At 45.1% G+C, this 22,704-nt stretch overlaps 1 protein-coding gene across 1 annotated transcript in view; it reads left to right on the top strand.

Moving 5' to 3' along the window:
• Positions 1-576: 576 nt before the first annotated feature.
• LOC126470776 (spidroin-2-like) overlaps positions 577-22,704 on the top strand; it is a 96,977-nt gene continuing 74,849 nt past the window's right edge. Inside the window, exons 1-2 of the mRNA XM_050098784.1 lie at positions 577-778; positions 17,320-17,487. Coding sequence (XP_049954741.1) covers positions 577-778; positions 17,320-17,487 — 370 coding nt within the window. The remainder of the gene's footprint in view (positions 779-17,319; positions 17,488-22,704) is intronic.

The raw sequence follows: 22,704 nt of genomic DNA, 5'->3' as shown, positions 1-22,704 counted from the left end.
ACAGCCGGCCAGAGTGGCCGTGCGGTTCTAGGCGCTACAGTCTGGAACCGCGCGACCGCTACGGTCGCAGGTTCAAAATCCTGCCTTGGGCATGGATGTGTGTAATGTCCTTTGGTTAGTTAGCTTTAAATAGTTTTAAGTTATGGGGGACTGATGACCTCAGAAGTTAAGTCCCATAGTGCTCAGAGCCATTTGAACCGTTTTTGAACGCCTGGACAACAGTGTGCGTCTACAGTCGCCGGCCTACGGGAAGACCTCTTGTAAGCAGAAGATAGGAACACGAGCGGTAGGAGAATTCGTGTACCCTCACGCCCCATTTTTAAAAAGTCTTTTTTTTCCTGTGAGTTTTTGCGCTCTTGGCGGGAGCCTGTCTCTCCACCCCCTCTGTACGGCCTTGGCGTAGCACCTCTCGTTTTGAACACTAGGCGTCGCTCGGTGCGCTGCAGTCGCTCGTACGACGCAGCGAGGCTGTCATGTCGCTGTGGCAGGGGCCTACTGCGAGCTGCGGAGGTGGAGAAGGTGGCCGCGCAGTAACGCCGCTTTTTGCGCAGGTGGGCGCGTCCAGTGTAAATCAATATGGCAGCCGCCCCGGGCGCCCGGCTGCCCCAGCTCCACTCCACTCCACTCATTACGAACAAGCGCGCCGCCACATTCTCCAGGCCAGCGATTTCTAGCCGGGCCGCCGCCGGCGCAGCCCAGCGCGCTGCCGCCTACTTTACATGCCCGCCTTTGGCAGCCGCTTGCAATGATCGTAGCAGTGCCCTGGGCAGCTGGTCACGTCCGAGTCGATGACTCAAGAGATAGAAACTTCTTCCGTTTTCTACGTTGCGCTAGGAGACGTAGTAGCATAGGGTTAACAGCATTAGAATTGCAGCGCTGGGGTATGTAAAGGCTGCCTCCGGTCTAACCTCTCGGCAGAGTCCAGACTGAAACGCATTTACGAGTACTGTTTTCTCTGCTGTAGACATCTAGTTGTATAGACTTGAATTTCGTAGCTGTCCCATCAGCTGTCAAGTTGTTGCCACACAAAGTAGGTAGCTCTTCCGTATGGTTTCAGAGACCTTTTCAAGTGTCAAACATCTGTGATGTATATATGCAGACTGAAGCGACGAATGAAAATTTGCGCCAAGGCTGGGATTCGAACCTGGGTCTGCCACTAAGTAGGCAGATGCCACCCTGGCTCAGTGGCTTTGTGCAACAGCACAGACTACCCTAGCATGTATACCTCCTCAATGTGGAGCCATGCAGTCTCATTTCATTAGAAGGACCTGTGCCAGGGTTTCAGGCAAGATCCCCTGTTTCGTTCGAGTTTGAGGTGCTATTTGAATACAGTTGGAGAGCCTCTTCTAGGCGTTATAGTCTGGAACCGCACGATCGCTACGGTCGCAGCTTCGAATCCTGCCTCGGGCATGGATGTGTGTGATGTCCTTAGGTTAGTTAGGTTTAAGTAGTTCTAAGTTCTAGGGGCTGATGACCTCAGATGTTAAGTCCCAAAGTGCTCAGAGCCATTTGAACCATTTTGAGCTGCGTCTGAATTACTTCGATGTCCTCCTTCAATCCACCTTGTACGGATTCCAAACACTCGAGCAGTATTCAAGAGTAGGTCGGACCAGCGTCCTCTATGCGGTCTCCTATACAGATGAACCACACTTTCCTAAAATTCTCCCAAGAAACCGAAGTCGAGCATTCGCCTTCCCTATCACAATCCTCAAATGCTCGTTTCGTTTCATATCGCTTTGCGACCTTACGCCCAGATATTTAAAAGACGTGAATCCGCATTAACTTACATTTTCCCACATTTGGGGCTTGCTACCATTTATCTCACCAATTAGAAATTTTGTGTAAGTCATCTTGTCATCTTGTATCTTCCTACAGTCACTCAACTTCGACGCCTTCCCGTACACTTCAGCATCATCAGCAATCAACTGCATATTGTTGCCCACCCTGTCCGCCAGATGGACCTATCACACTTCCATAGAGCAGTCCTGACGAGAGCCTTGTCTATGATGAACATTCGCCGTCGAGGACAACATACTGAGTTCTATTACTTAAGAAGTCTTCGAGCCATTCACGCATCTGTGAACTTACTCCATATGCTTGCACCTTCGTTAACAGCCTGCAATGGGACACCGGCTCAAGTGTTTTCCGGAAACGTGGAAATACGGAACTCGCCTGTGGCCCTTCATCCTTAGTTCGCCTTATATCATATGAGAAAAGGGAAAGCTGAGTTCCGCACGAGCGATGCTTTCTGAAACCATGATGCTCGTGCACGTAAGCTTCTCAGTCTCAAGAAAATTTATTGTACTCTAACTGGCAATGTGTTCAAGGATTCTGCAGCAGACCGAACTCAGTGATATTGGTGTGTAATTCTGCAGGTCTGTTGTTATACCCTTCTTATATACAGAAGTCACCTGCGCTTTTTTCCAGTCGCTTGGGACTTTGTTCTGGACGAGAGATTAGCGATAAATGCAACCTAGGTAAGGGTCCAGTGCCGAAGAGTACTCTTTGTAAAACCGATTTGGGATTTCATCCGGAAACGGTGACTTATTTATTTTCAAATCTTTCAGTTTTTTCTATACGCCACGATGCTTACTACTATGTTGCCCATACGGTAGCCTGTCCGATGGTCAAGTAATGGTATGTTTGTACGATTCTCCTGCAAGAGCGATTTCTTGAACAGAATATTTAAAACTTCGGCTTTCGTTTTGCTACGTTCAACTGCCACATCAGACTGGTGAACAAGGGACTGAATGGAAACTTTATACCTGCTTAGCGCTTGTACATAGAACCATAATTTTCTCTGGTTCTCTGCCAGATGTTTTTCTGTGGTGCGACGATGGTAGTTGTTTACCCTTCGCGCATGGATCTTTTCACAGACGCACGAATCTCTGCTAACCTTTGCTTGTCGTCATTTGCGCGTTCTCTTTTGAACCGACATTGCAGCAGCCTCTGCTTCCTCAGCATCTTCCGAATATCGTTACTAAACCATGGTGGGTCTTTTCCGTCGTTTATCCACTTACTAGGCACATAAACAGACCTGTACCCATAATTCCTCTACAACCATCTTACTGGAACTAAGTGATGTCAGTTCACTCTCTAAGTGAGATGCTAACAACTGCTTATGTGCTCTATGTAGCAGAAACACTCTCCTAGCCTGCTTGACTGATTAATTAACTTTCGTAACCATACTTGGTATAATGACATCGTGATCGCTAATCCCCGTTTCTATACTGACATTATCGATAAGATCCGATCTATTTGTAGCTACAAGCTAATCTTAAATCTGTTCGCTGCTATCATATTTCTCATTTTCAGGAAAGCTTTTCTTGCTAGTGCCAGCCTTTATTTCATATCATCTTGACTTCTGCCATTGTCACTCATTTTGCTGCCAGTATGCTAAAACTCGTCCTCGCCCACTGTTTTCAGTGTCTCATTTCCTAATCCAGTTAACAGGGAAATAATCCCCCCTGCCCCCCCCCCCCTCCCCCCCCCGCCGCTTGACTTTGCGCGCGCAAAGGCCTGACGGCTAACTGCAATGCTAACTAACTCGGAAGCGGTGCAAGGTATTGAATTTTTTTCTTAACTATTATTTCTCAGCCCAACGTATCCCGCAACACCATTACAAGCTTTTCAGACTGTTTCTCACCACCCTGCTTATACAGGGTGTATCGTAACTAATGGCGTAAATGCGCATTCAATGGAAAGTACACGATACTAGAAGAAAAAATAAGTCTCAGTAAACATGGGCTCTAAAACGAATACCTTGAGAGCTATGAACACTTATTCTTCTCCTTCTTCGATACTGTGAAACAAATCTCTTCTACAGCAACCTCTTTGCTTTCCATATTTTAGGGGCTGGTAACCCAGCATTTTAGTCCCTTTACTCCCAAACCCAACCAATCAATCCCTATTTTGGGGGGAGGTAGTATGAACCAAAACTAGAAAAAACGTGATCTACAGTGCATACCTTAAGAACTAGTAGCACACGTTCAATAGAAAAGATGTCTTTCACAGTAGCGAAATACTCATGTCTCTTAAAGGTATGTTTCTTATGGCCCGTGTATCTTTCTTTTACGGTCGGTGTTTATTAGACATTTTGTTTTGGCCTAAGGAGATTTCCGAAAATCCTCTTTTTTTTTTCTTTATTGAGTTTCGATTCCCTCTGAAGGGGGCGGGCTGGCAGCAGCTTAGTACGCCGCTCTTCAGCCTACAGACTTTGTTTTCAAAAGATGAAGATAATAAATAATAAAAGTTGGCGATAAAATCGGTGACTTAAAGGTAAAATGGCGGAAAATTGTGGTACTTAAAACATAAAACAAAGGGTTGATGCTAATAAAATACACAGGAAGCAGAAAAATAATAGACAGACAATTAAAAAAAATACGGCGACAGTCTGTTCGCAAGAGATATAAAATTCACACACAGCGACGGCATGATTTCTGTTCGCAACACTTTGGAAAGACGCACAACTCTGAACACTCACTTAAACACCGCACTAGAAAGGTGGTACAAATAGGACATACCACAGCCGAGAGCAGGTGGGGCGAAACTGGACAGATGATGGGAAAATAAAGAAAAAGGGGGGAAGGAGAGGAAAAGTGAAAGGGGGGGGGGGAAGGAAAAGCCTCTAAAGGAAATTTAGTTACGCCCTTATATTCCCTGGCGTCACTTTGAGAATAACTGAATTTGTCACATTTTGATAGAAAAATACCGATAAGTTGACTAACTTCAACAACAGTCAGATATGTGGCGAATTCCGCGCTTGTTTACTGTTTTCGTGACATGGCTCTAAAATACAGATTATGCTAATCCATTACGGATATTGTAGAGCAACATGACTGTATATTAATTGAATATAAATAAAAACATCTGAGAGTCATAAGTGACCGATCATTGCCAGCTCTAAATTACACTTGCATTTCGACAGCGCTAACTATATGAAGTTACCTCTCTGCTGAGGGATGGAAGAGTAAATTTGCGCTGTACTCGACGTAGAACAAAGTAGCATGTTTCGTAGCGATTAATACAGTATCGCTGAGGAGTTATGTCATGTAGATATGGATCACAACGGCTGGTGAATTAGTTATAACCCACTTGCGGTCGCGAGCAACATAAATTTAAATAAGAATCAGATCGCTCCGTAGCATCTTATTTAGGAAGCACGGACAGCAAATCGGGGGAACGTGTATTGTGAAAATGACTGTGATCTTAACCGGTGTCCTGTTTGTTCCTGCCGAAACTGTAACGAAACCAAACAATTTTTGATAAAATGTGGAAATTTGATTGATGAAACATGGAAATTTGAATGTTTCGAATAAAAGAAGTTGTGCGAACGAAAGCTCCATTAACTGAAACAAAATTGTACAGTGTCACAACTACAAAATATAGTATCCAGCACCATTTGATTTACGGACATGGAATGTTATGGTTTCAAACAGCTGCGGAAGCACGAAATTATATATTTTTTAGCGTTGTGTGAAAAAGTAATATTCTGCGAACTGCTGCTTTAAATAACGTAAAACAAAATCCCAGAAGGAAGTGAATTCGTCCATCCGCTAGTCATTTCGCGTGTAAGAGTGAGCATGTAGAATTGTTGTTTAGTTTGTTATCTATGTATTACGATAATTTTATGCAGTAAAATAAAAATGAAAGAAGGAAAGAAGTCTTGTTAGGAAAGTGTCGTATACATGTAGCTTCACCGTTGATTATTCGTTTTAATTACTACCCGCTGGCATTCTTAGGTAGACAGTAAGCGTTTGAATGCTGTTGATATTTCTTCACAATGCCACCAGGTTCTTAATTTCGTTACTTCTGTGCTACTCACATTTTAGCGGTAGATCATATAATTGTTTTAGAATAATTATTTGGCTTGGAGGAAACGCGAAATCAAGTGGCAGAGAGGCCCTGGTAGAATTGAAGCTCTCAGCCCGGCTCACAGTTTTAATCTGACAGCAAATTTCAGAACTAATTAGCAGAACTGGTTATGTTTGTAGCAAACCTGGCCTCCTGATATTTGCAGCTCTTTCTTCTGAGAAGGAAACTCCCCATCGCACTCCCCTCAGATTTAGCGGTAAAATAGTCCACGTGAATAGTCAGTCAAAAACTTAATAAAGATCGAGCATTGAAAGCAGGAAGAAGGTGTATTAAACTATGAAAAAAGTAGCAAAATAGAAAGAGTGAACAGTGCAAGACCAGGTTGTATAAAATTGAGCGGCTTGCGATAATCACGGCCTCGAGGTTATGTTGTCACCATGGTAGACTTCAAAGTGGGAGATCCATGTTCAAATTTTCCTCCTGCCCCGCGGCTCTCTCCCCCACCCCCCCCCACCCCCCACCCCCCACCCCACCCTCCCCCCCTCGCACACACACACACACACACACACACACACACACACACACACACACACACACATTTTTTCCACAAAATTATGAAACTTTCCACCCGGTCATTGAGTTGTCTGTTTTCCTTCTGCAGTCTTGGCAATTTTCATACGATACATTGGTTATAGAATGTTTGTCATGTGTTAAGAATATATTACCATTGCAAGAAAATGTGATGAATATTGATAACAGACGAGATGCTGCATAGACCTGTCACAGAAATGAAAACAACAAATAAACGGGCGTGAGCTATGTTACAACAAAGGAATTCAAGAGTAAAGACTTCCAAAACGGTATGTAAGATTCATGACATGAGGTACTTGCGTAGAACAAATGGAGGTACTTAAGGCTGGAGGCCCCTTCCTCACAGCTCACTGTTGCAAACAGACGTTACACCACTACACACACACACACACACACACATACACACACACACACACATACACAACTTTAATTACAGCGAACAGACGTTTCAGTGACTGGACGGACAGTACATAGTTTTGTGAAAAAAAAAAAAAGTGGTACGAGGGAGATTTGAATACTGATCTCCCGCTCAACATTTCAACACCGTCACCACACAGCCAAGACGCCGTGGTTGTTGCAGTTCGCTCGATTTTCTACATCTTGAGCTTGGACCATTCACTGTTTCTATTTTGCTTCTTTTTTTTCACTTTCATACACCTTCTTCCTGTTTTCGTGCTTGATCTATGTTCAGTTTTTGGTGGGCTATTCTCTCGGCCATCTTACCACTGTATCCGAGGGGGCTGCTATTCTGAGTTTGCCTTGTGGGAAGCTCGTTTTGGCTGACAGTTCATTTGTGTATCTGCAGTAGACGCGAAGGGTGTTGGTAAATATCTTCTCACTTCACTTTCGATGATCAATGTATCCACTACATCTGCGTAGCGTTTCGGGCTGCTACGTAACCGGAAGCGAGCGGTCTGCGCTGAAGTTCTGTTTTCATTCTAGACAGGTGTAAGTCCCACTTACGCAAGGCTCCTCATTACCACTGAGCATCGTCACGCATTGCTAAGGTGCTATACCTTCTCATTTAAAGTTCTGTGTTCGTCACTTATGTGGATAAAAGTCCCTTTGAAACTCTACAAGTTTTCCGGCCCATAGTAGCTGCCAAATGCATCATAAACAGTATGTTTTTATTGAACCTGAAATGAGTGTTTATAAAGCACTGACTCGGAACTTCTACATGCAGAATGCCTCTGTACCAGCAGAGGCTAAAACCGATTTTTTTATTTCGACACCGGTCAGGTCTACTGGTGAATAAGTAACCTGTTATACAGCTTCTGTCTGTTTCTAAATCGCAACGACGTCCTACAGACTACTCATTTTGTCTTTTATGTTGTAGCCTGTTAGTCCTCACTTCCTAGTAATACTCTCCATCCGAACAGGCCCAACGGTACCGACAGACCACCGTGTTATTCTCAGCCGATGGATGCTGCTACGGAGGGGCATGTGGTTAGCACACCGTTCTCCCGGCTGTTGTCAGTTTTCGTGACCGGGGCCGCAACTTCTCCAATCCAGACAACCAGCTTCTCAATTGTCCTCACAAGGGCTGAGTGCACCCCGCTTGCCAACAGCGCTCGGCAGACCAGAATGGTCACCCATCCAGGTGGTAGCCAAGCCCGACAGCTCTTAACTTCGGTGATCTGACGGGAGTCGGTGTTATCACTGCGGCAAGGCAGTTGGCGCTAGTAATACAACAAGTGATCGTAGGACAGCGAAACTTTGTGAAAACGTTTGTAAGGACACGCGGAAGAGACATAACGAATAAACCATTGTAATAAACACATTTTATTTTCTACGTGAAAGGTTCAAATGGCTCTGAGCACTATTGGACTTAACATCTATGGTCATCAGTCCCCTAGAACTTAGAACTACTTAAACCTAACTAACCTAAGGACAGCACACAACACCCAGCCATCACGAGGCAGAGAAAATCCCTGACCCCGCCGGGAATCGAACCCGGGAACCCGGGCGTGGGAAGCGAGAACGCTACCGCACGACCACGAGATGCGGGCCTACGTGAAAGGGAAACATTTGTTAATTGCGTGCCATGGTTACGTTCCAGGTTACAAACGTTGCTCATTGTGACGAGCATCGGCATCCACGACAGCCTGGAACCGTACTACAGATTGCTCTACAGCTGTTCGAAACATCTCAGGTGGGATGTTGGCTACGTCCCTCGTTATGCTCATCTTCAACTTCCAACGTGTGTTAGTATCCCGTTGATTACCCCTGTCCCCCACAGTCAGATGTCACACGAATTCAAATCTGGTGACTTTGGTGGTCACGCAGTTTGGAACAATTGGCCAGTTATTCAGTTTTCGTCAAATGCGTTACGGAGTAATCGAGTGACGTCAAGAATAATGTGAGGTGGAGCCGCATGTACAGTACATCAAAACAACTGAGTCTAAAGCCCCTCTCTCCCGTAAAGCAGGGATCACATGTTGGGGAAGCAAATCACAATAATGTGTATCGTTGACGATGCTTGTCCTTGGTCTTTGGGGTCAGAGTTCCTCAAAGGAAAACGGACCAATCACGAACTGTGCCGCGAAGCCACACTACACAGTGACGCGTTCACTATGCAGAGGAACTTCATGAACATTAGTTGTCGATGACGATCCCCAAATGCAACGACTGTAAGTGTCCACTGCCCCAGTGGGCTTAAAGTGTGCGTCATCAATCCAAAAAATGTTCCAAGGCCACATGTCGTCAAAAACATCCCTTGCAAGAAACCGAAGAGCAAAGTTTACTCGAATGTCTGCGTCTCCTGGCAAAAGTTGGTAACTAATGTGGAGCTTGTAAAGATACTATTCACAGTTGTTCGCAGATTTTTTCAAATGGTGGACCATGGAATGTTCTGCTGTCGTGCCACAGCTCGCAAACTGCTTGAAGATCGCACATTGCGTCCAGCATTCTCAGCCATGGCAACATTAACTTCTTCAACAATTTGCGGCGCAATTGACCGTCGATCTCTCCCAGAAACAATTCCCAAATCGCCAATTAGCTCTAACTAACAAATAATGTTCTTCAATCCCGGTGCGGAAAGAGGACTTGTCCGGATTCTTTTGGTGCGTCTATACTTGCGAAGGACAATAGCACTATCGCTGTTGTTTAATAAAACGCTTTTACTAATAAAGTCCTGCTCACGTTTCCCAGACCCATCTTGACCTCCTGCAACTGTAATGCCCATTGATGCTCATCTCAATCATATATCGCCGTACTGTTACCGAAACTAAGTTTGCGGCTCGTGGTCTTGCGGTAGCATTCTCGCTTCGCGCGCACGGGGTCTCGGGTTCGATTCCCGGCTGGATCAGGGATCTTCTCTGCCTCGAGAGGACTGGGTCTTGTGTGTCTTTCATCATCATTTCATCCTCATTCACTCGCAAGTCGCCGTAATGGCGTTAAAGAACTTGTGGAGCGGCAGCAGAACCGCCCCGCGAGGGGTCTCCCGGCCACCAATGTCATACGCTCATTATTATTACCGAAACCAAAACTACTAAGAACGCAAATCCTGGAGCGCACAGTCTATCCTATAAAGCGACATGCCCAGACAGTAAATTCTTTTCGTCTACAGTGGATCAAGCAGCGAAAGTTTGATTATGGTTGTCCTGTATATGAAAGAGTTGGAGCCAACCGCTGTGCGCAGTAGAACTCAGTAACTTCAAAACCATCAATACTTACTTTAATTCAGTTGCTGGTCAAATGGACGCAGTGAGGCTGATAATCTGGCATGAATGCGAAAGTTCTGTTGTGGAAGGTATTTTGTTTTCGTCTTATATGTTCAGCCATTAGAAGCTGAGGACATTTGAATACATCTGCAGCATCATTATTGCGCCTGATGTTGTTCATTGCTGTTTGCAAAAACTGTTATCTACCGATTACACGAAACAGTTGACAAAAGTCGTTATGAAACCCTGTTGGTGACTAAATTGTGTCAGTCTACCATCATAGTGTTATGTGTATTGCAAATTTCCTTTTATGGAACCTGTAGGTGAAGTTTGTCAGAGAGTTTATGGAAAAGCGGGAGGGAGGTTTCTTGCCGTCAGGCATCGTTCTCAGAGCAAAGCCCGTGGGAGCAGGAGTGTCGGAACGCTCACAAGAAAGTACCGAAGTATTTGATTTCCTTTGTAAGTCATGTAAAAAAACTTCGCCGAATTTCATTTATTTTGTGATGTATTTTTATATTATTATAGAACAGAAATTATCATCGGAAATAATAGACGAGGCACTGAGTTTTTCTCAAATCGGCTTCTGTAGTTTAAGCAGAATATGAACACAAGTGCCGGCCGCGGTGGCCGTGCGGTTCTGGCGCTGCAGTCCGGAACCGCGAGGCTGCTACGGTCGCAGGTTCGAATCCTGCCTCGGGCATGGGTGTGTGTGATGTCCTTAGGTTAGTCAGGTTTAAGTAGTTTTAAGTTCTAGGGGACTTATGTCCTAAGATGTTGAGTCTCATAGTGCTCAGAGCCATGAACACAAGTAATCAATTAACTTTGTGATAGTAACAACCACTACGATCCGAATCCTGTCGTGTATGTTAGTTCGCAATGTCGATCAAATGATCATTTTGATGTCGGGCAACATATGTTCACAGAGGGATTAATTAATGAGGCACGTAACATTGAACTGAAGAAGAATCAATGAAACTGATTACGTATTCATTCTCAAATTGTCTTCTTAGACACTGGAGAAAAGGCGTCCGAATTACCTTGTGGTAGCGATTGTGACAGTCATTCGAATACACGAGTTTCGTGTTGAATTTACGGGAAAGCTACGAATAAGAGCACAATAAATTCCTTTCTGATATCATCTGGGACAGGGTACACCATGTTCTACACAGGTCTTCATAAAAATTCTACCGGAGTTATGTCGCGTGATTGTGCAACAGGTCCTGCTCTACTATTCCGTACAACCAGGCCGAACTGCGGAAGTGTTCCATGTTCCTTCCCATCGCAGGGGTACATTTTCAATGAGCTGCTGAAGCGTATGCTGTGAATTTCATTGACTTAAGTCGCCTGGTGACGCGGTAACAGATTCCAGCACATCGTCGTAACAGTTACGGCCCGCATGTTTAAGGCAACATTTGCTGATGAACTTAAACCATAAATGCATCAGGCTTATCATTATGTCTGGTGTGAATACCTCTCCCCTTGAAATAAAGCTTTTGGCTGAAATGGGCGCATAAACGCAATTACCCTGCTGGCTGCATTGTCAATAAATTTTGTTTACGGACGATACGCAAATTACCACGACAGATACGGCGTGTTTCAGAGCTGCTTTTTGGATCGTTGTATTTGACGAATGTCATGTGGAACAACAAGGCAAAGAAGTTTAGTACTTGAAGAATAGCCTTTTTTATTAATTGTGAACTATCATTAACATCCACCCCTTCTTTCCGCCTGATGACACTTTCAGCTTTACCTTGCTTGAATTTCGTCCGAAGGTGGTACATGTAAAACAATTGTTATTACTGTAACGTTATATGCGTTTGTAGTACTCGTTGAGCGTTGCTTCACTGCCATTATTTAGTATAATTTTTTCTTTGCTGCATACATCTCCAGAGGGTCAGTGTATTCGGACAGTTATAATAATAATAATAATAATGATCGTATTTAGGTGTGCTGATGAACTAACTACAATACAGTCGGGGCGTGAAACTAAATTGAAAGAGTATTTCAGATATGTAGCTATCGTTGTCAGGAACTGAAACTGAATAAAAGAAAAACAGGTCTGTGTCGAATAAAAACCAGTTATAGATTTACGTTAATTATCTCCTGTAAACAGTAAGATAACATTACACATTCGACCGTTCATGGCATTCTGTCTGGAAGGCATTGCAGGTCTGTAAGACAGTTGTATGTTATCGTGACATGTGATAAGGCAGTCTTACGACTTACTCTGCAGTAATGAACGAAACTAGTCCCTTAGATCTGTGTTCGCACTTTGCAACCGGAGCAGTGCCGAATATATTTATTGTTTTTCTCCTTGAGTATTAAGTCTTGCCAGTGCTTGCTACTGGGTATGATAGCCAAGGAAATTGCAATTGGTTCAGATGTTCTCAGATTGTATTCCTAGAGTGGTGTAACTCTGACGATTATTAGTTGGTGGCAAAATACTGTCGTAAGATGTAAGTGTAGCTCAGTGAAAGATGCATTGACAATCAACAGCCCAGCTTGAAAGAGCTGCGCTAATCACCAAGTAAATTCTCGCGTTGGACAGTTCGCGCATATTCAATGAGGACGCAAACACGGTGTTTGAGAACTCTATTACAGAATTTGATTCAAAATCATATTAAAATACAATCTGAAAATAATGTGTCGCCGCTTACTGTCACCCATTTATTGAGGACGACGAGATAAGAGCACGACAAGACAAGCCTGAGAACGGAGCGCGTATTGACTCATTTGCAGAGAGATATCCAATAACAAAGTGGTCGTAAATAGCTCAGATAGCATCGTGCTGCTCTGGCGGAGTTGTACTCCTTGCGTGTACCACACATCCGCCCCCAGCTCTCTCTCTCTCTCTCTCTTTAAAACACACACACACACACACACACACACACACACACACACACACACACACACACACACACACCACACCACTTACTACGCAAGGCAGAACGAGCCTCTCCTCATACGTAGTAATGTTCACTCTATCATACCCGAAGAATCTATTTCACTTCTGCATACAAGTAGTGCTTCTTTTTACAAGTTTTCTTGTTTCTTGGAGCAGTGTTAGCTTTATTTGAACACAAGTGTTACTGTGAGCGATTTTTGTAATACTTTTCAACAGAGAGTCAGCGACAGATTATCATGAGGTATCGTTTTCATTTCTCATACACTAGCAATCGACTAGTGCCAGTGCACATATTTTCTGATTAGAAGGTAGTGGTTGCATTCTTTTAACGATTTTTTTCCAATATTCCAATCGTGTGCCGTTATTTAAGTCATCGCGAGACAATGCATTGTTACACTGATTCTATTCTGCATCGTACCGGTGCCATGCACGATTAAAACGTGGACGGTGCGCAAGCGTTACAAGTTCAAAAGTAAGAAATTTTCAGTGTGTTTTGTAAAAACCCACTAAGAAGTTGCAAAAATTGGGGGAAATATAGTGTGCAGCATGTCAACAGAAACAGGTGTAGCAAGAGCAGTCATTGACGACAGTGAAGTGATGCGCTTGTCAGAGAACGTCAGGCAGCCTCTTGTGAGGCAATTAAGCTGTAGCTTTTTGTGAAGCTTGCGCAATGACGCCTAGTCCGTCACATGATACGGGCTTCAGTGCAACGTTTCCGCATCTGCGTTTTCGTCATATCACATCCTTCATGCGACTACCGAGTTTCGCAGAAAGTGAACGACTCATAAAAATATAGTGAGTAAAGTTGACCTCACCACGAAGGCTGGATTGAAAACCACAGATGATAAGTTTATTTTTGCAGAAGAAAATGGAAATGCTGCTGAATCAGTACGTCTACGGTTGTAAACGCTTGTTTGTAAAAGAGCTTATTCTATTTGAACGTAACCAAGAAGTAGAGTTATCGGTCACACTTCACCCCGCATTTACGAGTAGTTGTATTCAAACAGTTCCTTCAATAAGAGACCCTTTACAGAACAAATTTGTGTAATGTGCGCAGGAAACATATAGATAGATTTTTTTCTATAGAGCAGTAATTCACCGACCAGGTCATAGCACACAACAAGGTCATTAGTTCAGCAGATAGGATGTGAGAACCGCAGAAGACATCTTATGTACAATACCGCATCGCTGTCGTTCCAATGCCTATAGCAGCGGTATATATTTAGATTTCTTCGCTGGAGGTTGCCTCTCAGAAGCCGACTCCTCCAGAAGTATTCAGTTTCGATTTAGCGGAAGTGACTGCTTGTCCTATGCTGTAGCTTTCAGACAGTCCAAGGGGGAAAAAAAGGCTGAAACTTCGGCAGTCGTAGTTTTATGAGTTGGCAGTGGCAGTGCAGAGCGTAAAAAAGTCGTAGTTCGCTTTAATATCATCTTTCTCGAAGCCTTTATTAAGCTTCTGTACGATCGTTAAATATAACTGCCCTAACTATTTCTGTGTGTTGTTGTAAAAAAACACTTGGTGCTGTACACATACGAACAGTTGTATTTAACCTTAAATCGTAATTTACATCGAGAACGTGTAGGAACAGAATGCGGTTTGTTTTCTCAGTCACGCTCCATCTTCTTATTGCAATTTAACCTCAGATAAACAAAAACTTCATTAGATACGAAGTACGAGCACCGTTTCTGCTAAAGACTGCGAACTGATCGACAGCAAGATTTTCAAGGAACCATCCCGCCCCTTCGCTCAGCCAAAACATGTCGGGCACGAAGTCTGCGACGTGAGTCTGATAAACAAGTTTCGGAGATACCACTCACAGGCACAGATACGCACTTGCGGGATATATTACAGAAACTGTAACACATTAACGAAATTACACAGTGGCAGTTACAACGTACTGCCGCGCGGGGTAGCCGCGCGGTCTCATGCGTGTTGCCACCGCCCACCCGGCTCCCCCCGTCGGAGGTTCGAGTCCTCCCTCGGGCGTGGGTGTGTTTGTCGTCCTTAGCGTAAGTTAGTTTAAGTTAGATGAAGTAGTAGGTAAGCTTAGGGACCGATGACCTCAGCAGTTTGGTCTCATAGTCCTTACTACAAATTCTCAATTTCCAAAAACGTACTAGATGTTGCAACGTCTGCTTATCTCTCTATCCGAGATGTGCTATTAATTTCATGTGCGATTCACGTCTCAAGCAAATTATTCCAGTCGTTAGTCATCAACATTTACACACATCAAAAAACGCTTTGCATCACTCTTGAAGATAGACGTTGGCTGTGGATATTATATCACAGACACAGCCCCTTTGACTGTTCAGAGATGTCACTAAACCCGCCCAAAGATGTAAACAACCATGCATGAGCAGCGCCTATTGGACGGAGGGGGTCCGACAGCCGATCAGTTCCAGTCATTCCACCAGGAAGGAAGTACAGGCTCTTGTTGTCTGTAGTTCAACCATGCCTAGACGGTCAATACCGGGGTTCGATCGCGTCCGCATTGTTACTTTGTGTCAGGAAGGGCTCTCAACGGGCGAAGGGTCAAGGCGTCGCGGAGTGAACCAAAGCGATGTTGTTCGGACATGTAGGAGCTACAGAGAGACAGGAACTATCGATGACATGCCTCGCTCTGGTCGCCCAAGGGCTACTACTGCAGTGGATGACGCTACCTTCGGATTTTGGCTCGGAGGAAGCTTGTCAGCAACGTCACCATGTTGAATAATGCTTTTCGAGTAGCAACAAGAGGTCGTGTAGCGACTCAAGCTGTGCGCAATAGGCTGCATGATGCGCAACATTACTCCCGACGTCCATGGCGAGGTCCATCTTTGCAACCACGACACCATGCAGCGCGGTACAGATGGGCCCAACAACATGCCGAATGGACCGCTCAGGATTGGCATCGCGTTCTCTTCACCGATGAGTGTCGCGTATGCCTTCAAATGGCTCTGAGCACTATGGGACTTAACTTCTGAGGTCATCAGTCCCCTATAACTTAGAACTACTTAAACCTAACTAACCTAAGGACATCACACACACCCATGCCCGAGGCAGGATTCGAACCTGCGACCGTAGCGGTCGCGCGATTCCAGATTGTAGCGCCTAGAACCGCTCGGCCACCTCGGCCGGCGCATATGCCTTCAATCAGTCAGTCGTCGGAGACGTGTTTGGAGGCAACCCGGTCAGGCTGAACGCCTTAGACACACTGTCGTGCGAGTGCAGCAAGGTGGAGGTTCCCTGCTGTTTTGGGGTGCATTATGAGGGGCCGACGTACGCCGCTGGTGGTCATGGAAGGCACCGTAACGGCTGTACGATAAGTGAATGCCATCCTCCGACCGATAGTGCAGCCATATCGGCAACAAATTGGCGAGGCATTCGTCTTCATGGATGACAGTTCGCGCCCGATCGTGAACGTCTTGGATTGGATTGGATTGGATTGGATTGTTTGGGGGAGGAGACCAGACAGCGAGGTCATCGGTCTCATCGGATTAGGGAAGGACGGGGAAGGAAGCCGGCCGTGCCCTTTCAAAGGAACCATCCCGGCATTTGCCTGGAGCGATTTAGGGAAATCACAGAAAACCTAAATCAGGATGGCGGGACGCGAGATTGAACCGTCGTCCTCCCGAATGCGAGTCCGGTGTGCTAGCCACTGCGCGTGGACATCTTGTGGATGGCTTCCTTCAGGATAATGACGTCGCTTGACTAGAGTGGCCAGCATGTTTTCCATACATGAACCCTATCGAACATGCCTGGGATAAATTGAAAAGGGCTGTTTATGGACGACGTGAGCCACCGACAACTCTGAGGGATCTACGCCGAATCGCCGTTGAGAAGTGGGACAATCTGGACCAAAAGTGCCTTTATGAACTTGTGGACAGTATGCCACGATGAATACAGGCGTGCATCAATGCAAGATTGCTACTGGGTATTAGAGGTACCGGTGTGTACAGCAGTCTTGGCCACCACCTCTGAAGGGCTCGCTGTATGGTGGTACAACATGCAATGTCTGGTTTTCATGAGCAATAAAAAGGGCGGAAATGATGTTTATGTTGATCTCTATTCCAATTTTCTGTACAGGTTCCGGAACTCTCTGAACGGAGGTGATGCAAAACTTTTTTTGATGTGTGTACTAATCTCCGACATAATGCGCACTCGACTACACAGAACACTGCTCTGAGAACACTGACATTTGCAACGTGTTGAGGTCATTGCACAGGCGCCGTTCCTGGCCGAATAAAGGAGCGCAATATGCAGGCGTCTGTATTTATGATGAAGTATCCATTTCCCGCGCTGTTTCCATTTTGTTGTCCAACCGCTGTAGCTCCGTCAGTGTGGTGAGAGCGCGCTTTGTGGTGCAGGTGGCGGAGTGAGCAGCGGGATGGAGAAGGAGAGCGACGTGGAGCGCGGCGCCGACAAGTCCGCGGCGGCGCCGGGGTCCGGCCCCGCTGCCGCCGCCGCCGCCGCCGCCGCTGCCGCCGCCGCCGCCGCGGACGCGCCCAGCCTGCTCGACGCCGCCAGCCTCTTCGGTAAGTTGCAGCAGCAGCTGAAGCGTAGTACCGAGACAACACGGCAGCCAAAGCGCTAAACAGTGGACAGTTCGACAACCATTAGCTCGCAAAAGAAGCCCGTCTCACACGGAATAAGATTCGCTGTAAGCTTAGTTTGCTGCCCGGTGCGACGGCTCGCTTGCAGGCTCTATCGTCTGCTAGTCGGCTGCCCTGCAGGGATCTGTGCTAGCGGCCAGGAGTTGTGTATGGCGTCTCATGTCTCAGCCTACAGGGTGGATTGTAAAGAGACTATTCGGTAAAAAAAAGTCTATTCTCGCATATCTCACAATTTAATTCTTCAGCTTATTATGAATTGCCTATCATTTCGTTGATTGTATGGTTACTGTGATATTTCGAGATTAGCTAAACTACAGCAAGAAATTCGTGAAGTTGGCAGTGAAGAAAACAAAAGGGTTGCTATGAAATTGTGTTTGGTGCATGGTAGGTTATATGGTGTTGCATATGAAGTGTAGGTAACATATTAAATTATTCTTTAAACTTCGAATGACATCATTGTCTGTCTCCAATCTCGAGGAAATGGATTGTATGTAAAGCGCTTCGTCCCGCACTCGCGCGCCAGCGAAAACGCTGGAATTAAACACTCATAACGTTCGTCGTCCATGTCTCGCAGCCATACGTCATCACAGGAAGAATGCATTGATCAAATACTGCTTTCTTCAGATTTACTGGCATTTTTGATCTGAATACTTTTGAAATCTTCCCAAATGCTTGCCAGCCAAGCTTGATGCGTCGATAGATTTCTGGCCTTATGTCTCCCTTCATATTTATAATCTGGCCAAGGTAGACATATTCACTGACCTCTTCTACTAGACTGTCCTTGACTTTCACATCTCCATCTGGGACCCATTTGTTGGACATTACTTTTGTTTTGGAAAGGTTCATGTTCAAGCCAACCAGCTGACATCCGGATGCAAGATCTGTAACTAAGTTTTGGAGCTCTGCGAAGTCTTTGGCCAGTAAGGCAATATCATCAGCAAATCTCAAGTTGGTAAGCCTTCTTCCATTAATTATAATTCCCTTACCTTCCCAGCTCAGCTTTGACTCATTTACAAAAGGGACACTTAGGACTGCACAGGGAGGTATGGAGAGATCAATGCTGGACTATACAAGAAAGGATAGGAAAAGGGCAGATGACATCCGGTCTGTGACGAAGGTTAATGACATCTTAGAGACAGTAGGTTCCTTGAAATGGCAGTGGGCTGGCCACGTCGCAAGAAGAAAAGACAACAGATGGACGAAGCTAGTACTGGAGTGTAGTCAGAGAGAGCACCGGAGGCCTAGAGGAAGACCACCAGACAGATGGGACAAAGACATCAAGAAGATCGCTGGTAACACCTGGCAGAGAACTGCCCAAGACCGTCCCACTTGGAGAAGACTGCTGAAAGCCTACCTGAATCCACGAGTCGAAGAGGCCACATCATTTAATGATTGAATTGGCTGATGATGATGATGATGATGATGATGATGATGGTGATGAACGTTCGTCGTATGCCATAAACAATTTGAGATATCTTAACAAGATTTTGGCAGATGATAGTAGCATAGAGGAGAGTACACTGAGGTGACAAATCATGGGATAGCGATATGCACATGTACAGATGATGGTAGCTAGTAAACAAGTTATAAAATGGCAGTGCATTGGTGGAGCTGTCATCTGTACTCAGGTGATTCATGTTAAATGGTTACCGACGTGATTACGACCGCGGAATTAACAGATTCTGAACGCATTGAGACGCATACGACATTCCATATCGGAAATTATTAGGGAATTCAATATTCCGAGGTCCACAGTGTCAAGTGTGTGCGGAGGATAGCAAATTTCAGGCATTACCTCGCACATTGGACTCTGAAGTGCCCTATTGCCTTCACTTAACGACCGAAAGCAGCGGTGTTTTCGTAGAGTTTTCAGTGCTAACACACAAACAATTCTGCTTGAAATAACCGCAAAAATCAATGTAGAACGTACTACGAACATGTCTGTTAGGACAGTGTGGCGAAATCTGTGGGCTATGGAAGTAGACGAACGATGCTAGTGCCTTTCCTAACAGCACGACATCGCCTGCTGCGCCTCTCCTGGGCTCGTGACCGTATCGGCTAGAGCCTAGACGAGTGGAAAACCATGGCGTGGTCAGATGAGTTCCGATTTCAGTTCTTACGAGCTGATGATAAGAGTTCGAGTGTGGCGTAGACCCCACGAAGTCTTGGACCCAAGTTGTCAACAAGGCACTGTGGAAACTGACAGTGGCTCCATAATGGTGTGGACTGTGTTTACATGGAATGGACTGGGTCCTGTAGTCCAACTAAACCGATCATTGACTGGAAATGGTTCTGTTCGGCAACTTGGAGACCGCTTGCAGCCATTCATGGACTTCGTGCTCCCAAAAAACTATGGAATTTTTGTGGATGACAATGCGCCATGTCACCAAGCCACAGTTGTTCGCGATTGGTTTGAAGAACATTCTGGACAGTCTGAGCGATGATTTGACTACCCAGATTGCCCAACATGAATCCCATCGAGCATTTATGTGATATGATCGAAAGGTCTGTCCGTGCACATAATCCTACACCGCAACAATTTCGCAGTTATGGGCGGCTACAGAGGCAGCATGTCTCAGTATTTCTGTAGGGGAGTTCCAACGACTTGTTGAGTCCATGTCACGTCGAGCTGCTGCACTACGCTGGGCAAAGAGAGATCTAACACGATATCAGAAGGCATCTCATGACTTTTGTCGCCTCGTTGTATTTTGCCATATGATTTATATGCGAAACCGCCATAACTAGTACGATATTCAAACAACTACAATTACTTTCAGTGAAATAATGTAATTTTTAAGGGCCATCAATAGCTGATGAAATGAGAATTGCTGTAAGATTGGAACAATATATCTAAAGAAATAACAATTTATTTTCATATCGTGTGTGGCCATTTTCGTAAACTGTCCACTTGTCTTTCTCTCAGCTGCTAGTTTAACAATACACTGTTTCAGAATTAAGTCGCAATTTCAGTTACTTTGGAATAATAGTGAGATGAATGTTTTTCAAGTCTGCTATGTTTTTGAAAAGAAGGAGATTTTAATGTGGCAACAAGGGAACCTTTAGGGCCAAAATTACGCCTGGAGTAGAAGGGGTTCTAAACTGATTGATTTGAGACGAGGAACTTATGGTCGGAAATGAATATTTGTTTTTTACTTGCTTAAAGAAGTTGCATCCTATAACAGCTACTTACTCTCACAGCAGTTGATGAAACTGACGACCGCCAGTCTCAACAGCTTGCATTATAAAGTAATCCATTGATAGAAATAAACTTCGAGATCGAAATCATTTGACTCCGTTACTTGAACTCGAAATCGTTTAACTCCATGAACGGGACACGTTGTTTACAATAAGGGAATATTTACTGCTCCACAGGTATTTTCCACATTACATCCTTCGAAGTGTGCTTTTCACAGTCACGTTTACAACAACCTATTGATGAATCTTCTCCTACACGATCTACAACCATGCCATCAAATTTTACCGTCAACATAAGTCTGTGTCTGTGTCCAGTTAGGGCAAAGCGTTTTGTGAAAGTTTTCTCTGTACGTAAGTTCGGCTTTTACAACCTACTGCACAATCTACATCTACGTCTACATGGATACTCTGCAAATCACATTTAAGTGCCTGGCAGAGGGTTTATCGAACCACCTTCACAATTATCTATTACTCCAATCTCGTATAGTGTGCGGAAAGAACGAACACCTATACACTATGTGATCAAAAGTATCCGGACACCTAGCTGAAAATTACTTACAAGTTCGTGGCGCCCTCCATCGCTAATGTTGGAATTCAATATGGTGTTGACCAACCAGCCTTGATCACAGCTTCCACTCTCGCAGGCGTACGTTCAATCAGATGCTGGAAGGTCTCTTGGGGAATGGCAGCCCATTCTTCACGAAGTGCTGCACTGAGGAGAGGTATCCATGTCGGTCGGCGAGGCCTGACCGAAAGTCAGCGTTCCAAAACATCCCAAAGGTGTTCTGCAGGATTCAGGTCAGAACTCAGTGCAGGCCAGTCCATTGCAGGGATGTTATTGTCGTGTACCCACTCCGCCACAGGCCGTGTTGTATGAACAGGTGCTCGATGTGCTGGATCGTGTTGAAAGATGCAATCACCATCTCCGAATTGCTCTTCAGCAGTGGGAGGCAAGAAGATGCTTAAAACATCAGTGTAGGTCTGTGCAGTGATAGTGCTACGTAAAACAACAAGGGGCGCAAGCCCCCTCCATGAAAAACATGACCACACGATAACACCACCGCCTCCGAATTCTGCTGTTGGCACTATACACGCTGGTAGATGACGTTCACCGGGCATTCGCCATACCCAAACCCTTCCTCGGATCGCGACATTGTGTACCGTGATTCGACACTCCACACAACGTTTTTCGTGCAATGTTTACGTTCCTTACACCAAGCTAGGCGTCGTTTAGCATTTACCGGCGTGATGTGTGGCTTATGAGCAGTCGCTCGACCATGAAATCCAAGTTTTCTCGCCTCCCGCCTAACTGTCATAGTACTTGCCATTGATCCTGATGCAGTTTGGAATTCCTGAATGATGGTCTGGATAGATGTCTGCCTATTACACATTACGACCCTCTTCAATTGTCAGCGGTCTCTGTCAGTCCACTTCACTATCACATAGGAAATAGTAGACCTAGGGATGTTTAGGAGTATGGAAATCTGGCGGACAGACTAATGACACAAGTGACACCCAATCACTTGACCACGTTCGAAGTCCGTGAGATCCGCGGAGCGCCACATTCTGGTCTTTCACGATGTCTAATAACTGCTGAGGTCGCTAATGTGGATTACCTGGCAGCAGGTGGCAGCACAGTGCACCTAATATGAAAAACGTATGTTTTTGGCGGTGTCCGGATACTTTTGATCACATAGTGTATCTTTCCGTAAGATATCTAGTTTCCCTTATTTTATCATGGTGATCGTTTCTCCCTATTTAGGTCGGTGTCAACAAAATATTTTCGCATTCGGAGGAGAAAGTTGGTGTTTGGAATTTCGTGAGAAGATTCCGCTGCAACCGAAAACGCCTTTTTAAAAAAATTATGTCCCCCCCCAAATCCTGTATCATTTCAGTGACACTCTCTCCCCTATTTCACGATAATACAAGGTGCTACCTCTCTTT

This window comes from Schistocerca serialis, chromosome 3 (genome assembly GCF_023864345.2).
Source record: "Schistocerca serialis cubense isolate TAMUIC-IGC-003099 chromosome 3, iqSchSeri2.2, whole genome shotgun sequence".
Taxonomy (NCBI): Eukaryota; Metazoa; Arthropoda; class Insecta; order Orthoptera; family Acrididae; genus Schistocerca; species Schistocerca serialis.
This window is presented reverse-complemented; position numbering and strand designations above follow the sequence as displayed.